Source organism: Hyla sarda, chromosome 5 (assembly GCF_029499605.1).
Source record: "Hyla sarda isolate aHylSar1 chromosome 5, aHylSar1.hap1, whole genome shotgun sequence".
NCBI classification, from domain to species: Eukaryota; Metazoa; Chordata; class Amphibia; order Anura; family Hylidae; genus Hyla; species Hyla sarda.
The window spans coordinates 10799461-10823222 of record NC_079193.1 but is presented as its reverse complement, the minus strand read 5'-3'; the positions used below and the strand labels follow the sequence as shown (position 1 = coordinate 10823222).

General features: G+C 45.7%; 4 protein-coding genes across 4 annotated transcripts; all 4 read left to right on the top strand.

Annotated features, from left to right (window-relative positions):
• The first annotated feature begins 11703 nt into the window (after window positions 1-11703).
• On the top strand, window positions 11704-12828 carry LOC130274513 (uncharacterized). Its single transcript, XM_056522947.1, has 2 exons — window positions 11704-12483; window positions 12703-12828. Exons 1-2 carry the CDS (start codon window positions 11704-11706, stop codon window positions 12826-12828), a joined length of 906 nt encoding a protein of 301 aa, XP_056378922.1.
• Window positions 12829-12972: 144 nt separating this feature from the next.
• Window positions 12973-14418, top strand: LOC130274512 (uncharacterized). Its single transcript, XM_056522946.1, has 2 exons — window positions 12973-14073; window positions 14293-14418. The coding sequence occupies exons 1-2, from the start codon at window positions 12973-12975 to the stop codon at window positions 14416-14418; spliced, it is 1227 nt and encodes a 408-aa protein (XP_056378921.1).
• Window positions 14419-14562: 144 nt separating this feature from the next.
• LOC130274511 (uncharacterized) lies at window positions 14563-15978 on the top strand. The gene has a single exon (XM_056522945.1). It carries the CDS (start codon window positions 14563-14565, stop codon window positions 15976-15978), a length of 1416 nt encoding a protein of 471 aa, XP_056378920.1.
• Window positions 15979-18696: 2718 nt separating this feature from the next.
• Window positions 18697-20253, top strand: LOC130274510 (uncharacterized). Its single transcript, XM_056522944.1, has one exon. It carries the CDS (start codon window positions 18697-18699, stop codon window positions 20251-20253), a length of 1557 nt encoding a protein of 518 aa, XP_056378919.1.
• The last annotated feature ends 3509 nt before the right edge of the window (window positions 20254-23762 follow it).

The following is a 23762-nucleotide window of genomic DNA, read 5'->3' as shown; positions in this document are numbered from 1 at the left end:
TATAATAGTATAGGGATATAATAGTATAGGGAGATCATAGTATAATAGTATAGGGATATAATAGTATAATAGTATAGGGATATCATAGTATAATAGTATAGGGATATAATAGTATAGGGATACCATAGTATAATAGTATAGGGATATGATAGTATAATAGTATAGGGATATCATAGTATAATAGTATAGGGATATAATAGTATAGGGATATCATAGTATATTAGTATAGGGATATCATAGTATAATAGTATAGGGATATCATCGTATAATAGTATAGGGAGATCATAGTATAATAGTATAGGAATATAATAGTATAGGGATATCATAGTATAATAGTATAGGGATATAATAGTATAGGGATATAATAGTATAGGGATATAATAGTATAGGGATATGATAGTATAATAGTATAGGGATATGATAGTATAATAGTATAGGGATATCATAGTATAATAGTATAGGGATATAATAGTATAATAGTATAGGGATATCATAGTATAATAGTATAGGGATATCATAGTATAATAGTATAGGGATATAATAGTATAGTAGTATAGGGATATCATAGTATAATAGTATAGGGATATAATAGTATAATAGTATAGGGATATAATAGTATAATAGTATAGGGATATAATAGTATAATAGTATAGGGATATCATAGTATAATAGTATAGGGAGATCATAGTATAATAGTATAGGAAGATCATAGTATAATAGTATAGGGACATCATAGTATAATAGTATAGGGATATAATAGTATAATAGTATAGGGATATAATAGTATAATAGTATAGGGATATAATAGTATAGGGATATAATAGTATAGTAGTATAGGGATATTATAGTATAATAGTATAGGGAGATCATAGTATAATAGTATAGGGAGATCATAGTATAATAGTATAGGGATATAATAGTATAGGGATATCATAGTATAATAGTATAGGGATATAATAGTATAATAGTATAGGGATATAATAGTATAGGGATATCATAGTATAATAGTATAGGGATATCATAGTATAATAGTATAGGGATATCATAGTATAATAGTATAGGGATATCATAGTATAATAGTATAGGGATATAATAGTATAGGGATATAATAGTATAGGGATATAATAGTATAGGGATATGATAGTATAATAGTATAGGGATATGATAGTATAATAGTATAGGGATATCATAGTATAATAGTATAGGGATATAATAGTATAATAGTATAGGGATATCATAGTATAATAGTATAGGGATATCATAGTATAATAGTATAGGGATATAATAGTATAGTAGTATAGGGATATCATAGTATAATAGTATAGGGATATAATAGTATAATAGTATAGGGATATAATAGTATAATAGTATAGGGATATAATAGTATAATAGTATAGGGATATCATAGTATAATAGTATAGGGAGATCATAGTATAATAGTATAGGAAGATCATAGTATAATAGTATAGGGACATCATAGTATAATAGTATAGGGATATAATAGTATAATAGTATAGGGATATAATAGTATAATAGTATAGGGATATAATAGTATAATAGTATAGGGATATAATAGTATAGGGATATAATAGTATAGTAGTATAGGGATATTATAGTATAATAGTATAGGGAGATCATAGTATAATAGTATAGGGAGATCATAGTATAATAGTATAGGGATATAATAGTATAGGGATATCATAGTATAATAGTATAGGGATATAATAGTATAATAGTATAGGGATATAATAGTATAATAGTATAGGGATATCATAGAATAATAGTATAGGGATATAATAGTATAGGGAGATCATAGTATAATAGTATAGGGATATCATAGTATAATAGTATAGGGATATAATAGTATAATAGTATAGGGATATAATAGTATAATAGTATAGGGATATAATAGTATAGGGATATAATAGTATAGGGATATCATAGTATAATAGTATAGGGAGATCATAGTATAATAGTATAGGGAGATCATAGTATAATAGTATAGGGATATCATAGTATAATAGTATAGGGAGATCATAGTATAATAGTATAGGGAGATCATAGTATAATAGTATAGGGATATCATAGTATAATAGTATAGGGAGATCATAGTATAATAGTATAGGGAGATCATAGTATAATAGTATAGGGAGATCATAGTATAATAGTATAGGGATATCATAGTATAATAGTATAGGGTTATCATAGTATAATACTATAGGGATATAATAGTATAATAGTATAGGGATATAATAGTATAATAGTATAGGGATATAATAGTATAATAGTATAGGGATATCATAGTATAATAGTATAGGGATATAATAGTATAATAGTATAGGGATATCATAGTATAATAGTATAGGGATATCATAGTATAATAGTATAGGGTTATCATAGTATAATACTATAGGGATATAATAGTATAATAGTATAGGGATATAATAGTATAATAGTATAGGGAGATCATAGTATAATAGTATAGGGAGATCATAGTATAATAGTATAGGGAGATCATAGTATAATAGTATAGGGAGATCATAGTATAATACTATAGGGATATAATAGTATAATAGTATAGGGATATAATAGTATAATAGTATAGGGATATAATAGTATAATAGTATAGGGATATAATAGTATAATAGTATAGGGATATCATAGTATAATAGTATAGGGAGATCATAGTATAATAGTATAGGGAAATCATAGTATAATAGTATAGGGGTATCATAGTATAATAGTATAGGGAGATCATTGTATAATAGTATAGGGATATAATAGTATAGGGATATCATAGTATAATAGTATAGGGGTATAATAGTATAGGGATATAATAGTATAATAGTATAGGGATATAATAGTATAATAGTATAGGGATATCATAGTATAATAGTATAGGGAGATCATAGTATAATAGTATAGGGAAATCATAGTATAATAGTATAGGGATATCATAGTATAATAGTATAGGGAGATCATAGTATAATAGTATAGGGATATAATAGTATAGGGATATCATAGTATAATAGTATAGGGATATCATAGTATAATAGTATAGGGATATAATAGTATAGGGATATAATAGTATAATAGTATAGGGATATCATAGTATAATAGTATAGGGATATAATAGTACAATAGTATAGGGATATCATAGTATAATAGTATAGGGAAATCATAGTATAATAGTATAGGGATATTGTTACGCCGAGCGCTCCGGGTCCCCGCTCCTCCCCGGAGCGCTCGCTTCACTCTCGCTACCGCAGCGCTCCGGGCAGCTCCACTGACCCGGTGCGCTGCGATACCGTCTCCAGCCGGGATGCGATTCGCGATGCGGGTGGCGCCCGCTCGCGATGCGCATCCCGGCTCCCGTACCTGACTCGCTCTCCGTCTGTCCTGTCCCGGCGCGCGCGGCCCCGCTCCCTAGGGCGCGCGCGCGCCGGGTCTCTGCGATTTAAAGGGCCACTGCGCCGCTGATTGGCGCAGTGGTTCCAATTAGTGTGTTCACCTGTGCACTCCCTATTTATACCTCACTTCCCCTTCACTCCCTCGCCGGATCTTGTTGCCATTGTGCCAGTGAAAGCGTTCCCTTGTGTGTTCCTAGCCTGTGTTCCAGACCTTCTGCCATTGCCCCTGACTACGATCCTTGCTGCCTGCCCCGACCTTCTGCTACGTCCGACCTTGCTTCTGTCTACTCCCTTGTACCGCGCCTATCTTCAGCAGCCAGAGAGGTTGAGCCGTTGCTAGTGGATACGACCTGGTCACTACCGCCGCAGCAAGACCATCCCGCTTTGCGGCGGGCTCTGGTGAATACCAGTAGTGACTTAGAACCGGTCCACTAGCACGGTCCACGCCATTCCCTCTCTGGCACAGAGGATCCACCTCCTGCCAGCCGGCACCGTGACAGTAGATCCGGCCATGGATCCCGCTGAAGTACCTCTGCCAGATGTCGCTGACCTCACTACGGTGGTCGCCCAGCACTCACAACAGATAGCGCAACAAGGCCACGAGCTGTCTCAACTGACCGTGATGCTACAGCAGCTACTACCACAGCTTCAGCAATCATCTCCTCCGCCAGCTCCTGCACCTCCTCCGCAGCAAGTGGCCGCTTCAGGCCTACGACTATCCTTGCCGGATAAATTTGATGGGGACTCTAAGTTTTGCCGTGGCTTTCTTTCACAAAGTTCCCTGCACTTGGAGATGATGTCGGACCAGTTTCCTACTGAAAGGTCTAAGGTGGCTTTCGTAGTCAGCCTTCTGTCTGGAAAAGCTCTGTCATGGGCCACACCGCTCTGGGACCGCAATGACCCTGTCACTGCCTCTGTACACTCCTTCTTCTCGGAATTTCGTAGTGTCTTTGAGGAACCTGCCCGAGCCTCTTGTGCTGAGACTGCCCTGTTGAACCTGGTCCAGGGTAATTCTTCCGTTGGCGAGTACGCCGTACAATTCCGTACTCTTGCTTCAGAACTATCCTGGAATAATGAGGCCCTCTGCGCGACCTTTAAAAAAGGCCTATCCAGCAACATTAAAGATGTTCTGGCCGCACGAGAAATCCCTGCTAATCTACATGAACTCATTCATCTTGCCACTCGCATTGACATGCGTTTTTCCGAAAGGCGTCAGGAGCTCCGCCAGGATATGGACTTTGTTCGCTCGAGGCGTTTTTTCTCCCCGGCTCCTCTCTCCTCTGGTCCTCTGCAATCCGTTCCTGTGCCTCCCGCCGTGGAGGCTATGCAAGTTGACCGGTCTCGCCTGACACCTCAAGAGAGGACACGACGCCGCATGGAGAATCTCTGCCTGTACTGTGCCAGTACCGAACACTTCCTGAAGGATTGTCCTATCCGTCCTCCCCGCCTGGAAAGACGTACGCTGACTCCGCACAAAGGTGAAACAGTCCTTGAAGTCAACTCCGCTTCTCCACGTCTTACTGTGCCTGTGCGGATATCTGCCTCTACCTTCTCCTTCTCCACTAAGGCCTTCTTGGACTCCGGATCTGCAGGAAACTTTATTTTGGCCTCTCTCATCAACAGGTTCAACATCCCAGTGACCAGTCTCGCCAGACCTCTCTACATCAATTGCGTTAACAATGAAAGATTGGACTGTGCCGTGCGTTACCGCACGGAACCCCTCCTAATGTGCATTGGACCTCACCACGAAAAAATTGAGTTTTTGGTCCTCTCCAATTGCACTTCCGAAATTCTCCTTGGACTACCCTGGCTTCAACACCATTCCCCAACCCTGGATTGGTCCACTGGGGAGATCAAGAGTTGGGGCCCCTCTTGTTCCAAGGACTGTCTTAAACCGGTTCCCAGTACTCCTTGCCGTGACCCTGTGGTTTCCCCTGTAACCGGTCTCCCTAAGGCCTATATGGACTTTGCGGATGTTTTTTGCAAAAAACAAGCTGAGACTTTACCTCCTCACAGGCCTTATGACTGTCCTATTGACCTCCTCCCGGGCACTACTCCACCCCGGGGCAGAATTTATCCTCTCTCTGTCCCAGAGACTCTTGCTATGTCTGAGTATATCCAGGAAAATTTAAAGAAGGGCTTTATCCGCAAATCCTCCTCTCCTGCCGGAGCCGGATTTTTCTTTGTGTCCAAAAAAGATGGCTCCCTACGTCCTTGCATTGACTACCGCGGTCTTAATAAAATCACTGTAAAAAACCGCTATCCCCTACCTCTCATCTCTGAACTCTTTGATCGCCTCCAAGGTGCCCGCATCTTTACCAAACTGGACTTAAGAGGTGCCTATAATCTCATCCGCATCAGAGAGGGGGATGAATGGAAAACGGCATTTAACACTAGAGATGGACACTTTGAGTATCTGGTCATGCCCTTTGGCCTGTGCAACGCCCCTGCCGTCTTCCAAGACTTTGTTAATTAAATTTTTCGTGATCTCTTATATTCCTGTGTTGTTGTATATCTGGACGATATCCTGATTTTTTCTGCCAACTTAGAAGAACACCGCCAGCATGTCCGCATGGTTCTTCAGAGACTTCGTGACAATCAACTTTATGCCAAAATGGAGAAATGTCTGTTTGAATGTCAATCTCTTCCTTTCCTAGGATACTTGGTCTCTGGCCAGGGACTACAAATGGATCCAGATAAACTCTCTGCCGTCTTAGATTGGCCACGCCCCTCCGGACTCCGTGCTATCCAACGTTTTTTGGGGTTCGCCAATTATTACAGACAATTTATTCCACGTTTTTCCACCATTGTGGCTCCTATTGTGGCTTTAACCAAAAAGAATGCCAATCCTAAGTCATGGCCTCCTCAAGCGGAAGACGCCTTTAAACAGCTCAAGTCTGCCTTTTCTTCGGCTCCCGTGCTCTCCAGACCTGACCCATCTAAACCCTTCCTATTGGAGGTTGATGCCTCCTCTGTAGGAGCTGGAGCAGTCCTTCTACAAAAAAATTCTTCCGGGCATGCTGTTACTTGTGGTTTTTTTTCTAGGACCTTCTCTCCGGCTGAGAGGAACTACTCCATCGGGGACCGAGAGCTTCTAGCCATTAAATTAGCACTTGAGGAATGGAGGCATCTGTTGGAGGGATCAAGATTTCCCGTTATTATTTACACCGATCACAAGAACCTCTCCTATCTCCAGTCTGCCCAACGGCTGAATCCTCGCCAGGCCAGGTGGTCTCTGTTCTTTGCCCGATTTAATTTTGAAATTCACTTTCGGCCTGCCGATAAGAACATTAGGGCCGATGCTCTCTCTCATTCCTCGGATGCCTCGGAAGTAGAGCTCTCTCCGCAACACATCATTCCCCCTGACTGCCTGATCTCCATTTCTCCAGCCTCCATCAGGCAAACTCCTCCAGGGAAGACCTTCGTTTCTCCACGCCAACGCCTCGGAATCCTCAAATGGGGTCACTCCTCCCATCTCGCAGGTCATGCGGGTATCAAGAAATCCGTGCAACTCATCTCTCGTTTCTATTGGTGGCCGACTCTGGAGACGGATGTTGTGGATTTTGTGCGAGCCTGCACTGTCTGTGCCCGGGATAAGACTCCTCGCCAGAAGCCCGCTGGCCTTCTTCATCCTCTGCCTGTCCCCGAACAGCCTTGGTCTCTGATTGGTATGGACTTTATTACAGACTTACCTCCATCCCGTGGCAACACTGTTGTTTGGGTGGTCGTTGATCGATTCTCCAAGATGGCACATTTCATCCCTCTTCCTGGTCTTCCTTCAGCGCCTCAGTTGGCAAAACAATTTTTTGTACACATTTTTCGTCTTCACGGCTTGCCCACGCAGATTGTCTCGGATAGAGGCGTCCAATTCGTGTCAAAATTCTGGAGGGCTCTCTGTAAACAACTCAAGATTAAATTAAACTTTTCCTCTGCATATCACCCTCAATCCAATGGGCAAGTGGAAAGAATTAACCAGGTCCTGGGTGATTATTTACGCCATTTTGTTTCCTCCCGCCAGGATGACTGGGCAGATCTTCTACCATGGGCCGAATTCTCGTATAACTTCAGAGTCTCTGAATCTTCCTCCAAATCCCCATTTTTCGTGGTGTACGGCCGTCACCCTCTTCCCCCCCTCCCTACTCCCTTGCCCTCTGGTTTGCCCGCTGTAGATGAAGTGACTCGTGATCTTTCCACCATATGGAAAGAGACCCAAAATTCTCTTTTACAGGCTTCATCTCGCATGAAAAAGTTTGCCGATATGAAAAGAAGAGCTCCCCCCATTTTTGCTCCCGGAGACAAGGTATGGCTCTCCGCTAAATATGTCCGCTTTCGTGTCCCCAGTTACAAACTGGGACCACGCTATCTTGGTCCTTTCAAAGTCTTGTGCCAAATTAATCCTGTCTCTTACAAACTTCTTCTTCCTCCTTCTCTTCGTATTCCTAATGCCTTTCATGTCTCTCTTCTTAAACCACTCATCATCAACCGTTTCTCTCCCAAGTTAGTTTCTCCCACTCCTGTCTCCGGTTCTTCTGACGTCTTCTCAGTGAAAGAGATACTGGCCTCCAAGACGGTCAGAGGAAAAAGGTTCTTTTTGGTGGATTGGGAGGGCTGTGGACCTGAAGAGAGATCCTGGGAACCTGAGGACAACATCCTAGACAAAAGTCTGCTCCTCAGGTTCCCAGGCTCTAAGAAGAGGGGGAGACCCAAGGGGGGGGGGTACTGTTACGCCGAGCGCTCCGGGTCCCCGCTCCTCCCCGGAGCGCTCGCTTCACTCTCGCTACCGCAGCGCTCCGGGCAGCTCCACTGACCCGGTGCGCTGCGATACCGTCTCCAGCCGGGATGCGATTCGCGATGCGGGTGGCGCCCGCTCGCGATGCGCATCCCGGCTCCCGTACCTGACTCGCTCTCCGTCTGTCCTGTCCCGGCGCGCGCGGCCCCGCTCCCTAGGGCGCGCGCGCGCCGGGTCTCTGCGATTTAAAGGGCCACTGCGCCGCTGATTGGCGCAGTGGTTCCAATTAGTGTGTTCACCTGTGCACTCCCTATTTATACCTCACTTCCCCTTCACTCCCTCGCCGGATCTTGTTGCCATTGTGCCAGTGAAAGCGTTCCCTTGTGTGTTCCTAGCCTGTGTTCCAGACCTTCTGCCGTTGCCCCTGACTACGATCCTTGCTGCCTGCCCCGACCTTCTGCTACGTCCGACCTTGCTTCTGTCTACTCCCTTGTACCGCGCCTATCTTCAGCAGCCAGAGAGGTTGAGCCGTTGCTAGTGGATACGACCTGGTCACTACCGCCGCAGCAAGACCATCCCGCTTTGCGGCGGGCTCTGGTGAAAACCAGTAGTGACTTAGAACCGGTCCACTAGCACGGTCCACGCCAATCCCTCTCTGGCACAAAGGATCCACCTCCTGCCAGCCGGCACCGTGACAGATATAATAGTACAATAGTATAGGGATATCATAGTATAATAGTATAGGGATATCATAGTATAATAGTATAGGGATATCATAGTATAATAGTATAGGGAGATCATAGTATAATACTATAGGGAGATCATAGTATAATAGTATAGGGATATAATAGTATAGGGATATAATAGTATAATAGTATAGGGAAATCATAGTATAATAGTATAGGGAGATCATAGTATAATAGTATAGGGATATAATAGTATAATAGTGTAGGGATATAATAGTATAATAGTATAGGGATATAATAGTATAGGAAGATCATAGTATAATAGTATAGGGAAATCATAGTATAATAGTATAGGGATATAATAGTATAATAGTATAGGGATATAATAGTATAATAGTATAGGGATATAATAGTACAATAGTATAGGGATATAATAGTACAATAGTATAGGGATATAATAGTATAATAGTATAGGGATATAATAGTATAATAGTATAGGGAGATCATAGTATAATAGTATAGGGATATAATAGTATAGGGAGATCATAGTATAATAGTATAGGGATATAATAGTATAATAGTATAGGGATATAATAGTATAATAGTATAGGGATATAATAGTATAGGGATATTGTAGTATAATAGTATAGGGATATAATAGTATAATAGTATAGGGAGATCATAGTATAATAGTATAGGGATATAATAGTATAATAGTATAGGGATATAATAGTATAATAGTATAGGGATATCATAGTATAATAGTATAGGGAGATCATAGTATAATAGTATAGGGATATAATAGTATAATAGTATAGGGATATCGTAGTATAATTGTATAGGGATATCATAGTATAATAGTATAGGGATATCATAGTATAATAGTATAGGGATATAATAGTATAATAGTATAGGGATATCATAGTATAATAGTATAGGGATATAATAGTATAGTGATATCATAGTATAATAGTATAGGGATATAATAGTATAATAGTATAGTGATATCATAGTATAATAGTATAGGGATATAATAGTATAGGGAGATCATAGTATAATAGTATAGGGATATCATAGTATAATAGTATAGGAATATAATAGTATAGGGATATCATAGTATAATAGTATAGGGATATCATAGTATAATAGTATAGGGGTATAATAGCATAATAGTATAGGGATATAATAGTATAGGGAGATCATAGTATAATAGTATAGGGATATCATAGTATAATAGTATAGGGATATAATAGTATAATAGTATAGGGATATAATAGTATAATAGTATAGGGATATCATAGTATAATAGTATAGGGATATAATACTATAATAGTATAGGGAGATCATAGTATAATAGTATAGGGAGATCATAGTATAATAGTATAGGGATATAATAGTATAGGGAGATCATAGTATAATAGTATAGGGAGATCATAGTATAATAGTATAGGGATATCATAGTATAATAGTATAGGGATATAATAGTATAATAGTATAGGGATATCATAGTATAATAGTATAGGGATATAATAGTATAGGGAGATCATAGTATAATAGTATAGGGATATCATAGTATAATAGTATAGGGATATAATAGTATAATAGTATAGGGATATCATAGTATAATAGTATAGTGATATAATACTATAATAGTATAGGGAGATCATAGTATAATAGTATAGGGAGATCATAGTATAATAGTATAGGGAGATCATAGTATAATAGTATACGTTGGCATCCTGTCAAAAAAGATGCTGGCATATACCATAGCGTACTGGCATTACGTTAATTAACTTAGCCAAATTTTGCTACCTTCAGGTTATTAAAATGGTTCTGCTGTCAGTGCACTACAGTATATGTCAGCATCCCTTTTGTAGGAGATAATGATTTCATTATCTGAGGAAAGGCAGTGTAAGGGTTAAACCTTCGGCGCTAGGACCACGCATGCGTTGCCTCCCCCATAGACGGCAATGTCTGCATAGAGGAAATCCGCCAAAACATTCAACGAGATCAGTGTTCTGGTGGAATTTTTCGAGGGGATTATAAGGGTGGAAAGTCCGCCTCTAAAACTCTTCAGTGTGCACTGTGCAGCGGAATCCCATTGCTAGCGGAATTTCAAAACGGAAGATGCCACCTGAGAAGATGTCACTTGAGAAGATGTCACCTGAAAAGATACCACCTGAGAAGACGCCACCTGAGAAGACGCCACCTGAGAAGACGTTTCCTAAGAAGATGTCACCTGAGAAGATGTAACCTGAAAAGACACCACCTGAGAAGGCGTCACCCGAGAAGACGCCACCTGAGAAGATGTCCCTTGAAAAGATACCACCTAAGAAGATGCCACCTGAAAAGACGCTACCTGAGAAGACGCCACCTGAGAAGACGTTACCTAAGAAGATGTTACCTGAGAAGATGTCACCTGAGAAGACACCACTTGAGATGTTACCTGAGAAGACACCAACTGAGAAGACACCAACTGAGAAGGCATCACCTGAGAAGGCGTCACCCGAGAAGATGCCACCTGAGAAGAACTCCCCTGAGAAGATGTCATCTGAGAAGACACCACCTGAGAAGACGCCACCCACGAAGACGCCACCTGAGAAGACGTTGCCTAAGAAGATGTCACCTGAGAAGATGTAACCTGGGAAGACACCACCTGAGAAGACACCACCTGAGAAGGCGTCACCCGAGAAGACGCCACCTGAGAAGATGTCCCCTGATAAGATATCACCTGAGAAGATGCCACCTGACAAGACGCAAGACGCCACTTGAGATGTTACCGTAGAAGACACCAACTGAGAAGACACCACCTGAGAAGGCATCACCTGAGAAGGCGTCACCCTAGAAGACGCCACCTGAGAAGAACTCCCCTGAGAAGATGTCGTCTGAGAAGACACCACCTGAGATGTCACCTGAGAAGACACCACCTAAAAAGACACCACCTGAGAAGGCGTCACTCGAGAAGACGCCACCCGAGAAGACGCCACCTGAGGAGACACCACCTGAGAAGACGTCACCTGAGAAGATGCCACCTGAGAAGGTGTCACTTGAGAAGACACCACCTGAGAAAAAGCCACCTGAGAAGACGCCACACAAGCAGATGCTACCTGAGAAGACACCACCAGAGAAGACACTCCCTGGGAAGACACCATCTAAGACGCTACCTGAGAAGACACCACCTGAGAAGACGCCACCTGAGAAGACACCACCTGAGAAGACGCTACCTGAGAAGACGCCACCTAAGATGCCACCTGAGAAGATGCCACCTGTGAAGATGCCACCTGAGAAGACACCATCTAAGAAGGCGTCACCCGAGAAGACACCACCTGAGAAGATGTCCCCTGATAAGATACCACCTGAGAAGATGCCACCTGAGAAGACGCCACTTGAGATGCTACCTGAGAAGACACCAACTGAGAAGACACCACCTGAGAAGGCATCACCTGAGAAGGCGTCACCCAAGAAGACGCCACCTGAGAAGAACTCCCCTGAGAAGATGTCATCTGAGAAGACACCACCTGAGATGTCACCTGAGAAGACACCACCTGAGAAGACACCACCTGAGAAGGCGTCACCTGAGAAGACGCCACCCGAGAAGACGCCACTTGAGGAGACGCCACCTGAGAAGACGTCACCTGAGAAGATGCCACCTGAGAAGGTCTCACTTGAGAAGACACCACCTGAGAAAAAGCCACCTGAGAAGACGCCACCCAAGCAGATGCTACCTGAGAAGACACCACCTGAGAAGACACTCCCTGGGAAGACACCATCTAAGACGCTACCTGAGAAGACACCACCTGAGAAGACGCCACCTGAGAAGACACCACCTGAGAAGACGCTACCTGAGAAGACACCACCTGAGATGTCACCTGAGAAGACACCACCTGAGAAGACGCTACCTGAGAAGACACCACCTGAGAAGACGCTACCTGAGAAGACACGACCTGAGAAGACGCCACCTGAGAAGACGTCGCCTAAGAAGATGTCACCTGAGAAGATGTAACCTGAGAAGATACCACCTGAGAAGACACCACCTGAGAAGGCGTCACCCGAGAAGACGCCACCTGAGAAGATGTCCCCTGATAAGATACCACCTGAGAAGATGCCACCTGAGAAGACGCCACCTGAGAAGATGTCACCTGAGAAGATGCCACCTGAGAAGACGCCACCTGAGAAGACGTTACCTAAGAAGATGTTACCTGAGAAGATGTCACCTGAGAAGACACCACTTGAGATGTTACCTGAGAAGACACCAACTGAGAAGACACCACCTGAGAAGGCATCATCTGAGAAGGCGCCACCCGAGAAGACGCCACCAGAGAAGATGCCACCTGAGAAGACACCATCTAAGACGCTACCTGAGAAGACACCACCTGAGAAGACGCCACCTGAGAAGACACCACCTGAGAAGACGCTACCTGAGAAGACGCCACCTAAGATGCCACCTGAGAAGATGCCACCTGTGAAGATGCCACCTGAGAAGACACCATCTAAGAAGGCGTCACCCGAGAAGACACCACCTGAGAAGATGTCCCCTGATAAGATACCACCTGAGAAGATGCCACCTGAGAAGACGCCACATGAGATGCTACCTGAGAAGACACCAACTGAGAAGACACCACCTGAGAAGGCATCACCTGAGAAGGCGTCACCCAAGAAGACGCCACCTGAGAAGAACTCCCCTGAGAAGATGTCATCTGAGAAGACACCACCAGAGAAGACACTCCCTGGAAAGACACCATCTAAGACGCTACCTGAGAAGACACCACCTGAGAAGACGCCACCTGAGAAGACACCACCTGAGAAGATGCTACCTGAGAAGACGCCACCTAAGATGCCACCTGAGAAGATGCCACCTGTGAAGATGCCACCTGAGAAGACACCATCTAAGAAGGCGTCACCCGAGAAGACACCACCTGAGAAGATGTCCCCTGATAAGATACCACCTGAGAAGATGCCACCTGAGAAGACGCCACTTGAGATGCTACCTGAGAAGACACCAACTGAGAAGACACCACCTGAGAAGGCATCACCTGAGAAGGCGTCACCCAAGAAGACGCCACCTGAGAAGAACTCCCCTGAGAAGATGTCATCTGAGAAGACACCACCTGAGATGTCACCTGAGAAGACACCACCTGAGAAGACACCACCTGAGAAGGCGTCACCTGAGAAGACGCCACCCGAGAAGACGCCACTTGAGGAGACGCCACCTGAGAAGACGTCACCTGAGAAGATGCCACCTGAGAAGGTCTCACTTGAGAAGACACCACCTGAGAAAAAGCCACCTGAGAAGACGCCACCCAAGCAGATGCTACCTGAGAAGACACCACCTGAGAAGACACTCCCTGGGAAGACACCATCTAAGACGCTACCTGAGAAGACACCACCTGAGAAGACGCCACCTGAGAAGACACCACCTGAGAAGACGCTACCTGAGAAGACACCACCTGAGATGTCACCTGAGAAGACACCACCTGAGAAGACGCTACCTGAGAAGACACCACCTGAGAAGACGCTACCTGAGAAGACACGACCTGAGAAGACGCCACCTGAGAAGACGTTGCCTAAGAAGATGTCACCTGAGAAGATGTAACCTGAGAAGATACCACCTGAGAAGACACCACCTGAGAAGGCGTCACCCGAGAAGACGCCACCTGAGAAGATGTCCCCTGATAAGATACCACCTGAGAAGATGCCACCTGAGAAGACGCCACCTGAGAAGATGTCACCTGAGAAGATGCCACCTGAGAAGACGCCACCTGAGAAGACGTTACCTAAGAAGATGTTACCTGAGAAGATGTCACCTGAGAAGACACCACTTGAGATGTTACCTGAGAAGACACCAACTGAGAAGACACCACCTGAGAAGGCATCATCTGAGAAGGCGCCACCCGAGAAGACGCCACCAGAGAAGATGCCACCTGAGAAGACACCATCTAAGACGCTACCTGAGAAGACACCACCTGAGAAGACGCCACCTGAGAAGACACCACCTGAGAAGACGCTACCTGAGAAGACGCCACCTAAGATGCCACCTGAGAAGATGCCACCTGTGAAGATGCCACCTGAGAAGACACCATCTAAGAAGGCGTCACCCGAGAAGACACCACCTGAGAAGATGTCCCCTGATAAGATACCACCTGAGAAGATGCCACCTGAGAAGACGCCACATGAGATGCTACCTGAGAAGACACCAACTGAGAAGACACCACCTGAGAAGGCATCACCTGAGAAGGCGTCACCCAAGAAGACGCCACCTGAGAAGAACTCCCCTGAGAAGATGTCATCTGAGAAGACACCACCAGAGAAGACACTCCCTGGGAAGACACCATCTAAGACGCTACCTGAGAAGACACCACCTGAGAAGACGCCACCTGAGAAGACGCTACCTGAGAAGACGCCACCTAAGATGCCACCTGAGAAGATGCCACCTGTGAAGATGCCACCTGAGAAGACACCATCTAAGAAGGCGTCACCCGAGAAGACACCACCTGAGAAGATGTCCCCTGATAAGATACCACCTGAGAAGATGCCACCTGAGAAGACGCCACTTGAGATGCTACCTGAGAAGACACCAACTGAGAAGACACCACCTGAGAAGGCATCACCTGAGAAGGCGTCACCCAAGAAGACGCCACCTGAGAAGAACTCCCCTGAGAAGATGTCATCTGAGAAGACACCACCTGAGATGTCACCTGAGAAGACACCACCTGAGAAGGCGTCACCTGAGAAGACGCCACCCGAGAAGACGCCACTTGAGGAGACGCCACCTGAGAAGACGTCACCTGAGAAGATGCCACCTGAGAAGGTCTCACTTGAGAAGACACCACCTGAGAAAAAGCCACCTGAGAAGACGCCACCCAAGCAGATGCTACCTGAGAAGACACCACCTGAGAAGACACTCCCTGGGAAGACACCATCTAAGACGCTACCTGAGAAGACACCACCTGAGAAGACGCCACCTGAGAAGACACCACCTGAGAAGACGCTACCTGAGAAGACACCACCTGAGATGTCACCTCAGAAGACACCACCTGAGAAGACGCTACCTGAGAAGACACCACCTGAGAAGACGCTACCTGAGAAGACACGACCTGAGAAGACGCCACCTGAGAAGACGTTGCCTAAGAAGATGTCACCTGAGAAGATGTAACCTGAGAAGATACCACCTGAGAAGACACCACCTGAGAAGGCGTCACCCGAGAAGACGCCACCTGAGAAGATGTCCCCTGATAAGATACCACCTGAGAAGATGCCACCTGAGAAGACGCCACCTGAGAAGATGTCACCTGAGAAGATGCCACCTGAGAAGACGCCACCTGAGAAGACGTTACCTAAGAAGATGTTACCTGAGAAGATGTCACCTGAGAAGACACCACTTGAGATGTTACCTGAGAAGACACCAACTGAGAAGACACCACCTGAGAAGGCATCATCTGAGAAGGCGCCACCCGAGAAGACGCCACCAGAGAAGATGCCACCTGAGAAGACGTCATCTGAGAAGATGCCACCTGAGAAGGTGTCCCTTGAGAAGACACCACCTGAGAAGAAGCAACCAGAGAAGATGCCACCCAAGCAGATGCTACCTGAGAAGACACCACCTGAGAAGACACCACCTGAGAAGACACTACCTGAGAAGACATAATCTAAGACGCTACCTGAGAAGACGCCACCTGAGAAGACACCACCTGAGAAGACGCCACCTGAGAAGATGTTACCTGAGAAGATGCCACCTGAGAAGACGCCACCTGAGAAGACGCCACCTGAAAAGACGTTACCTAAGAAGATGTCACCTGAGAAGATGTCACCTGAGAAGACACCACCAGAGATGTCACCTGAGAAGACACCAACTGAGAAGACACCAACTGAGAAGACACCACCTGAGAAGACGCTACCTGAGAAGACACCACCTGAGAAGACACCACCTGAGAAGACACCACCTGAGAAGACGCCACCTGAGAAGACGCCACCCGCGAAGACGCCACCTGAGAAGACGCCACCTGAGAAGTGACCTGAGAAGACAACACCTGAAAAGACGACACCTGAGAATACACCACCTGAGAAGATGCTACCTAAGAAGTAACCACCTGAGAAGACGCCACCTGAAAAGACACCACCTGAGAAGACGCCACCTGAGAAGATGCTACCTAAGACGTAACCACCTGAGAAGACACCACCTGAGAAGACGTCACCTGAGAAGATGCCACCCGAAAAGATACCACCTGAGAAGACGCCACCTGAGAAGATGCCACCTGAGAAGATGTAACCTGAGAAGACGCCAACTGAGAAGATGTCACCTGAGAAGACGCCACCTGAGAAGATGTCACCTGAGAAGATGCCACCTGAGAAGACGCCACCTGAGAAGACGTTACCTAAGAAGATGTTACCTGAGAAGATGTCACCTGAGAAGACACCACTTGAGATGTTACCTGAGAAGACACCAACTGAGAAGACACCAACTGAGAAGACGCCACCTGAGAAGACGCCACCTGAGAAGACGCTACCTGAGAAGACGCCACCTGAGATGCCCCCTGAGAAGATGCCACCTGTGAAGATGCCACCTGAGAAGACACCATCTAAGAAGGCGTCACCCGAGAAGACACCACCTGAGAAGATGTCCCCTGATAAGATACCACCTGAGAAGATGCCACCTGAGAAGACGCCACTTGAGATGCTACCTGAGAAGACACCAACTGAGAAGACACCACCTGAGAAGGCATCACCTGAGAAGGCGTCACCCAAGAAGACGCCACCTGAGAAGAACTCCCCTGAGAAGATGTCATCTGAGAAGACACCACCTGAGATGTCACCTGAGAAGACACCACCTGAGAAGACACCACCTGAGAAGGCGTCACCTGAGAAGACGCCACCCGAGAAGACGCCACCTGAGGAGACGCCACCTGAGAAGACGTCACCTGAGAAGACGTCATCTGAGAAGATGCCACCTGAGAAGGTCTCACTTGAGAAGACACCACCTGAGAAAAAGCCACCTGAGAAGACGCCACCCAAGCAGATGCTACCTGAGAAGACACCACCTGAGAAGACACTCCCTGGGAAGACACCATCTAAGACGCTACCTGAGAAGACACCACCTGAGAAGACGCCACCTGAGAAGACACCACCTGAGAAGACGCTACCTGAGAAGACGCCACCTGAGATGTCACCTGAGAAGATGCCACCTGAGAAGATGCCACCTGAGAAGACGCCACCTGAGAAGACGTTACCTAAGAAGATGTCACCTGAGAAGACACCACCTGAGATGTCACCTGAGAAGACACTACCTGAGAAGACGCTACCTGAGAAGACACCACCTGAGAAGACGCTACCTGAGAAGACACGACCTGAGAAGACGCCACCCACGAAGACGCCACCTGAGAAGACGTTGCCTAAGAAGATGTCACCTGAGAAGACACCACCTGAGAAGACACCACCTGAGAAGGCGTCACCCGAGAAGACGCCCCCTGAGAAGATGTCCCCTGATAAGATACCACCTGAGAAGACGCCACCCGCGAAGACGCCACCTGAGAAGACGCCACCTGAGAAGTGACCTGAGAAGACAACACCTGAAAAGACGACACCTGAGAATACACCACCTGAGAAGATGCTACCTAAGAAGTAACCACCTGAGAAGACGCCACCTGAAAAGACACCACCTGAGAAGACGCCACCTGAGAAGATGCTACCTAAGACGTAACCACCTGAGAAGACACCACCTGAGAAGACGTCACCTGAGAAGATGCCACCCGAAAAGATACCACCTGAGAAGACGCCACCTGAGAAGATGCCACCTGAGAAGATGTAACCTGAGAAGACGCCAACTGAGAAGATGTCACCTGAGAAGACGCCACCTGAGAAGATGTCACCTGAGAAGATGCCACCTGAGAAGACGCCACCTGAGAAGACGTTACCTAAGAAGATGTTACCTGAGAAGATGTCACCTGAGAAGACACCACTTGAGATGTTACCTGAGAAGACACCAACTGAGAAGACACCAACTGAGAAGACGCCACCTGAGAAGACGCCACCTGAGAAGACGCTACCTGAGAAGACGCCACCTGAGATGCCCCCTGAGAAGATGCCACCTGTGAAGATGCCACCTGAGAAGACACCATCTAAGAAGGCGTCACCCGAGAAGACACCACCTGAGAAGATGTCCCCTGATAAGATACCACCTGAGAAGATGCCACCTGAGAAGACGCCACTTGAGATGCTACCTGAGAAGACACCAACTGAGAAGACACCACCTGAGAAGGCATCACCTGAGAAGGCGTCACCCAAGAAGACGCCACCTGAGAAGAACTCCCCTGAGAAGATGTCATCTGAGAAGACACCACCTGAGATGTCACCTGAGAAGACACCACCTGAGAAGACACCACCTGAGAAGGCGTCACCTGAGAAGACGCCACCCGAGAAGACGCCACCTGAGGAGACGCCACCTGAGAAGACGTCACCTGAGAAGACGTCATCTGAGAAGATGCCACCTGAGAAGGTCTCACTTGAGAAGACACCACCTGAGAAAAAGCCACCTGAGAAGACGCCACCCAAGCAGATGCTACCTGAGAAGACACCACCTGAGAAGACACTCCCTGGGAAGACACCATCTAAGACGCTACCTGAGAAGACACCACCTGAGAAGACGCCACCTGAGAAGACACCACCTGAGAAGACGCTACCTGAGAAGACGCCACCTGAGATGTCACCTGAGAAGATGCCACCTGAGAAGATGCCACCTGAGAAGACGCCACCTGAGAAGACGTTACCTAAGAAGATGTCACCTGAGAAGACACCACCTGAGATGTCACCTGAGAAGACACTACCTGAGAAGACGCTACCTGAGAAGACACCACCTGAGAAGACGCTACCTGAGAAGACACGACCTGAGAAGACGCCACCCACGAAGACGCCACCTGAGAAGACGTTGCCTAAGAAGATGTCACCTGAGAAGACACCACCTGAGAAGACACCACCTGAGAAGGCGTCACCCGAGAAGACGCCCCCTGAGAAGATGTCCCCTGATAAGATACCACCTGAGAAGATGCCACCTCAGAAGACGCCACCTGAGAAGATGTCACCTGAGAAGATGCCCCCTGAGAAGACGCCACCTGAGAAGACGTTACCTAAGAAGATGTTACCTGAGAAGATGTCACCTGAGAAGACACCACTTGAGATGTTACCTGAGAAGACACCAACTGAGAAGACACCACCTGAGAAGGCATCATCTGAGAAGGCGCCACCCGAGAAGACGCCACCAGAGAAGATGCCACCTGAGAAGACGTCATCTGAGAAGATGCCACCTGAGAAGGTGTCACTTGAGAAGACACCACCTGAGAAGAAGCAACCAGAGAAGATGCCACCCAAGCAGATGCTACCTGAGAAGACACCACCTGAGAAGACACCACCTGAGAAGACACTACCTGAGAAGACATAATCTAAGACGCTACCTGAGAAGACGCCACCTGAGAAGACACCACCTGAGAAGACGCCACCTGAGAAGATGTTACCTGAGAAGATGCCACCTGAGAAGACGCCACCTGAGAAGACGCCACCTGAAAAGACGTTACCTAAGAAGATGTCACCTGAGAAGATGTCACCTGAGAAGACACCACCAGAGATGTCACCTGAGAAGACACCAACTGAGAAGACACCAACTGAGAAGACACCACCTAAGAAGACGCTACCTGAGAAGACACCACCTGAGAAGACACCACCTGAGAAGACGCCACCTGAGAAGACGCCACCTGAGAAGACGCCACCCGCGAAGACGCCACCTGAGAAGACGCCACCTGAGAAGTGACCTGAGAAGACAACACCTGAGAAGACGACATCTGAGAATACACCACCTGAGAAGATGCTACCTAAGAAGTAACCACCTGAGAAGACGCCACCTGAAAAGATGTCACCTGAGAAGATGCCACCCGAAAAGATACCCCCTGAGAAGACGCCACCTGAGACGACGCCACCTGAGAAGATGCCACCTGAGAAGACGTAACCTGAGAAGACACCACCTGAGAAGAGGTCACCTGAGAAGACGTAACCTGAGAAGACATCACCTGAGAAGATGTGACCTGAGAAGACACCACCTGAGAAGACGCCACCTGAGAAGACGCTACTTGAGAAGATTTCACCTGAGAGGACACCACTTGAGAATCACTGGAGGCCCACTGAGCTGTGGTCACTTATATGTGAAGAGAACCTTCTCTCTTCAGTAACCATCCATAGGTCGCCTATAAGACCCAACAATATAGCAGAAGTTTATGGCCCCAGCTAAATGTTTGCACTAGTGCCCATGAGTCTTTAGCTATGTCCCCGGGAGGTTCTCAGCAGGGCTGACAGTGATGTATGAAGTGCAGTATGACAATGTTCAGCGCCACAATGAAGAGTGAACCTCATGACAGTAAGATGAACTGTGGCGCCTCAGTGCCTTATTATAATCACCAATATCACATTTTCACATCATTTCACAGCAGAACATCCTGATTCTTTATTCGCCTAAGGCTTCAGCACCATGAAAAATAACATGTGACTTACAGGTGTTTGCAAAAAAACAGGCACAATATTTTGTAGGTATGTATGGGATCATTGTCCTGGTGGAAGGTTCAGTGACGTCCAAGCTTCAGCGTACTACAGAAAAAATTATCTCACTGATATGTCCTGGGTATATACTATATATAGACATAGGAATACTATATAGCAGAGGGATATAATAGTATAATAGTATAGGGATATAATAGTATAGGGATATCACAGTATAATAGTATAGGGATATCATAGTATAATAGTATAGGGATATCATAGTATAATAGTATAGGGATATAATAGTATAATAGTATAGGGATATAATAGTATAATAGTATAGGGATATCATAGTATAATAGTATAGGTATATAATAGTATAATAGTATAGGGATATAATAGTATAGGGACATAATAGTATAATAGTATAGGGATATAATAGTATAATAGTATAGGGATATCATAGTATAATAGTATAGGGATATAATAGTATAATAGTATAGGGATATCATAGTATAATAGTATAGGGATATAATAGTATAATAGTATAGGGATATCATAGTATAATTGTATAGGGATATCATAGTATAATAGTATAGGGATATCATAGTATAATAGTATAGGGATATAATAGTATAATAGTATAGGGATATAATAGTATAGGGATATCATAGTATAATAGTATAGGGATATAATAGTATAGGGATATCATAGTATAATAGTATAGGGATATAATAGTATAATAGTATAGGGATATCATAGTATAATAGTATAGGGATATAATAGTATAATAGTATAGGGAGATCATAGTATAATAGTATAGGGAGATCATAGTATAATAGTATAGGGATATAATAGTATAATAGTATAGGGATATAATAGTATAGGGATATAATAGTATAATAGTATAGGGATATCATAGAATAATAGTATAGGGATATAATAGTATAGGGATATAATAGTATAGGGATATCATAGTATAATAGTATAGGGATATCATAGTATAATAGTATAGGGATATAATAGTATAGGGATATCATAGTATAATAGTATAGGGATATCATAGTATAATAGTATAGGGATATCATAGTATAATAGTATAGGGATATCATAGTATAATAGTATAGGGATATCATAGTATAGGGATATCATAGTATAATAGTATAGGGATATTGTTACGCCGAGCGCTCCGGGTCCCCGCTCCTCCCCGGAGCGCTCGCTTCACTCTCGCTACCGCAGCGCTCCGGTCAGCTCCACTGACCCGGTGCGCTGCGATACCGTCTCCAGCCGGGATGCGATTCGCGATGCGGGTGGCGCCCGCTCGCGATGCGCACCCCGGCTCCCGTACCTGACTCGCTCTCCGTCTGTCCTGTCCCGGCGCGCGCGGCCCCGCTCCCTAGGGCGCGTGCGCGCCGGGTCTCTGCGATTTAAAGGGCCACTGCGCCGCTGATTGGCGCAGTGGTTCCAATTAGTGTGTTCACCTGTGCACTCCCTATTTATACCTCACTTCCCCTGCACTCCCTCGCCGGATCTTGTTGCCATTGTGCCAGTGAAAGCGTTCCATTGTGTATTCCTAGCCTGTGTTCCAGACCTCCTGCCGTTGCCCCCGACTACGATCCTTGCTGCCTGCCCCGACCTTCTGCTACGTCCGACCTTGCTTCTGTCTACTCCCTTGTACCGCGCCTATCTTCAGCAGCCAGAGAGGTTGAGCCGTTGCTAGTGGATACGACCTGGTCACTACCGCCGCAGCAAGACCATCCCGCTTTGCGGCGGGCTCTGGTGAATACCAGTAGTGACTTAGAACCGGTCCACTAGCACGGTCCACGCCAATCCCTCTCTGGCACAGAGGATCCACCTCCTGCCAGCCGGCATCGTGACAGTAGATCCGGCCATGGATCCCGCTGAAGTACCTCTGCCAGATGTCGCTGACCTCACTACGGTGGTCGCCCAGCACTCACAACAGATAGCGCAACAAGGCCACGAGCTGTCTCAACTGACCGTGATGCTACAGCAGCTACTACCACAGCTTCAGCAATCATCTCCTCCGCCAGCTCCTGCACCTCCTCCGCAGCGAGTGGCCGCCTCAGGCCTACGACTATCCTTGCCGGATAAATTTGATGGGGACTCTAAGTGTTGCCGTGGCTTTCTTTCACAATGTTCCCTGCACTTGGAGATGATGTCGGACCAGTTTCCTACTAGGTCTAAGGTGGCTTTCGTAGTCAGCCTTCTGTCTGGAAAAGCTCTGTCATGGGCCATACCGCTCTGGGACCGCAATGACCCTGTCACTGCCTCTGTACACTCCTTCTTCTCGGAATTTCGTAGTGTCTTTGAGGAACCTGCCCGAGCCTCTTCTGCTGAGACTGCCCTGCTGAACCTGGTCCAGGGTAATTCTTCCGTTGGCGAGTACGCCGTACAATTCCGTAC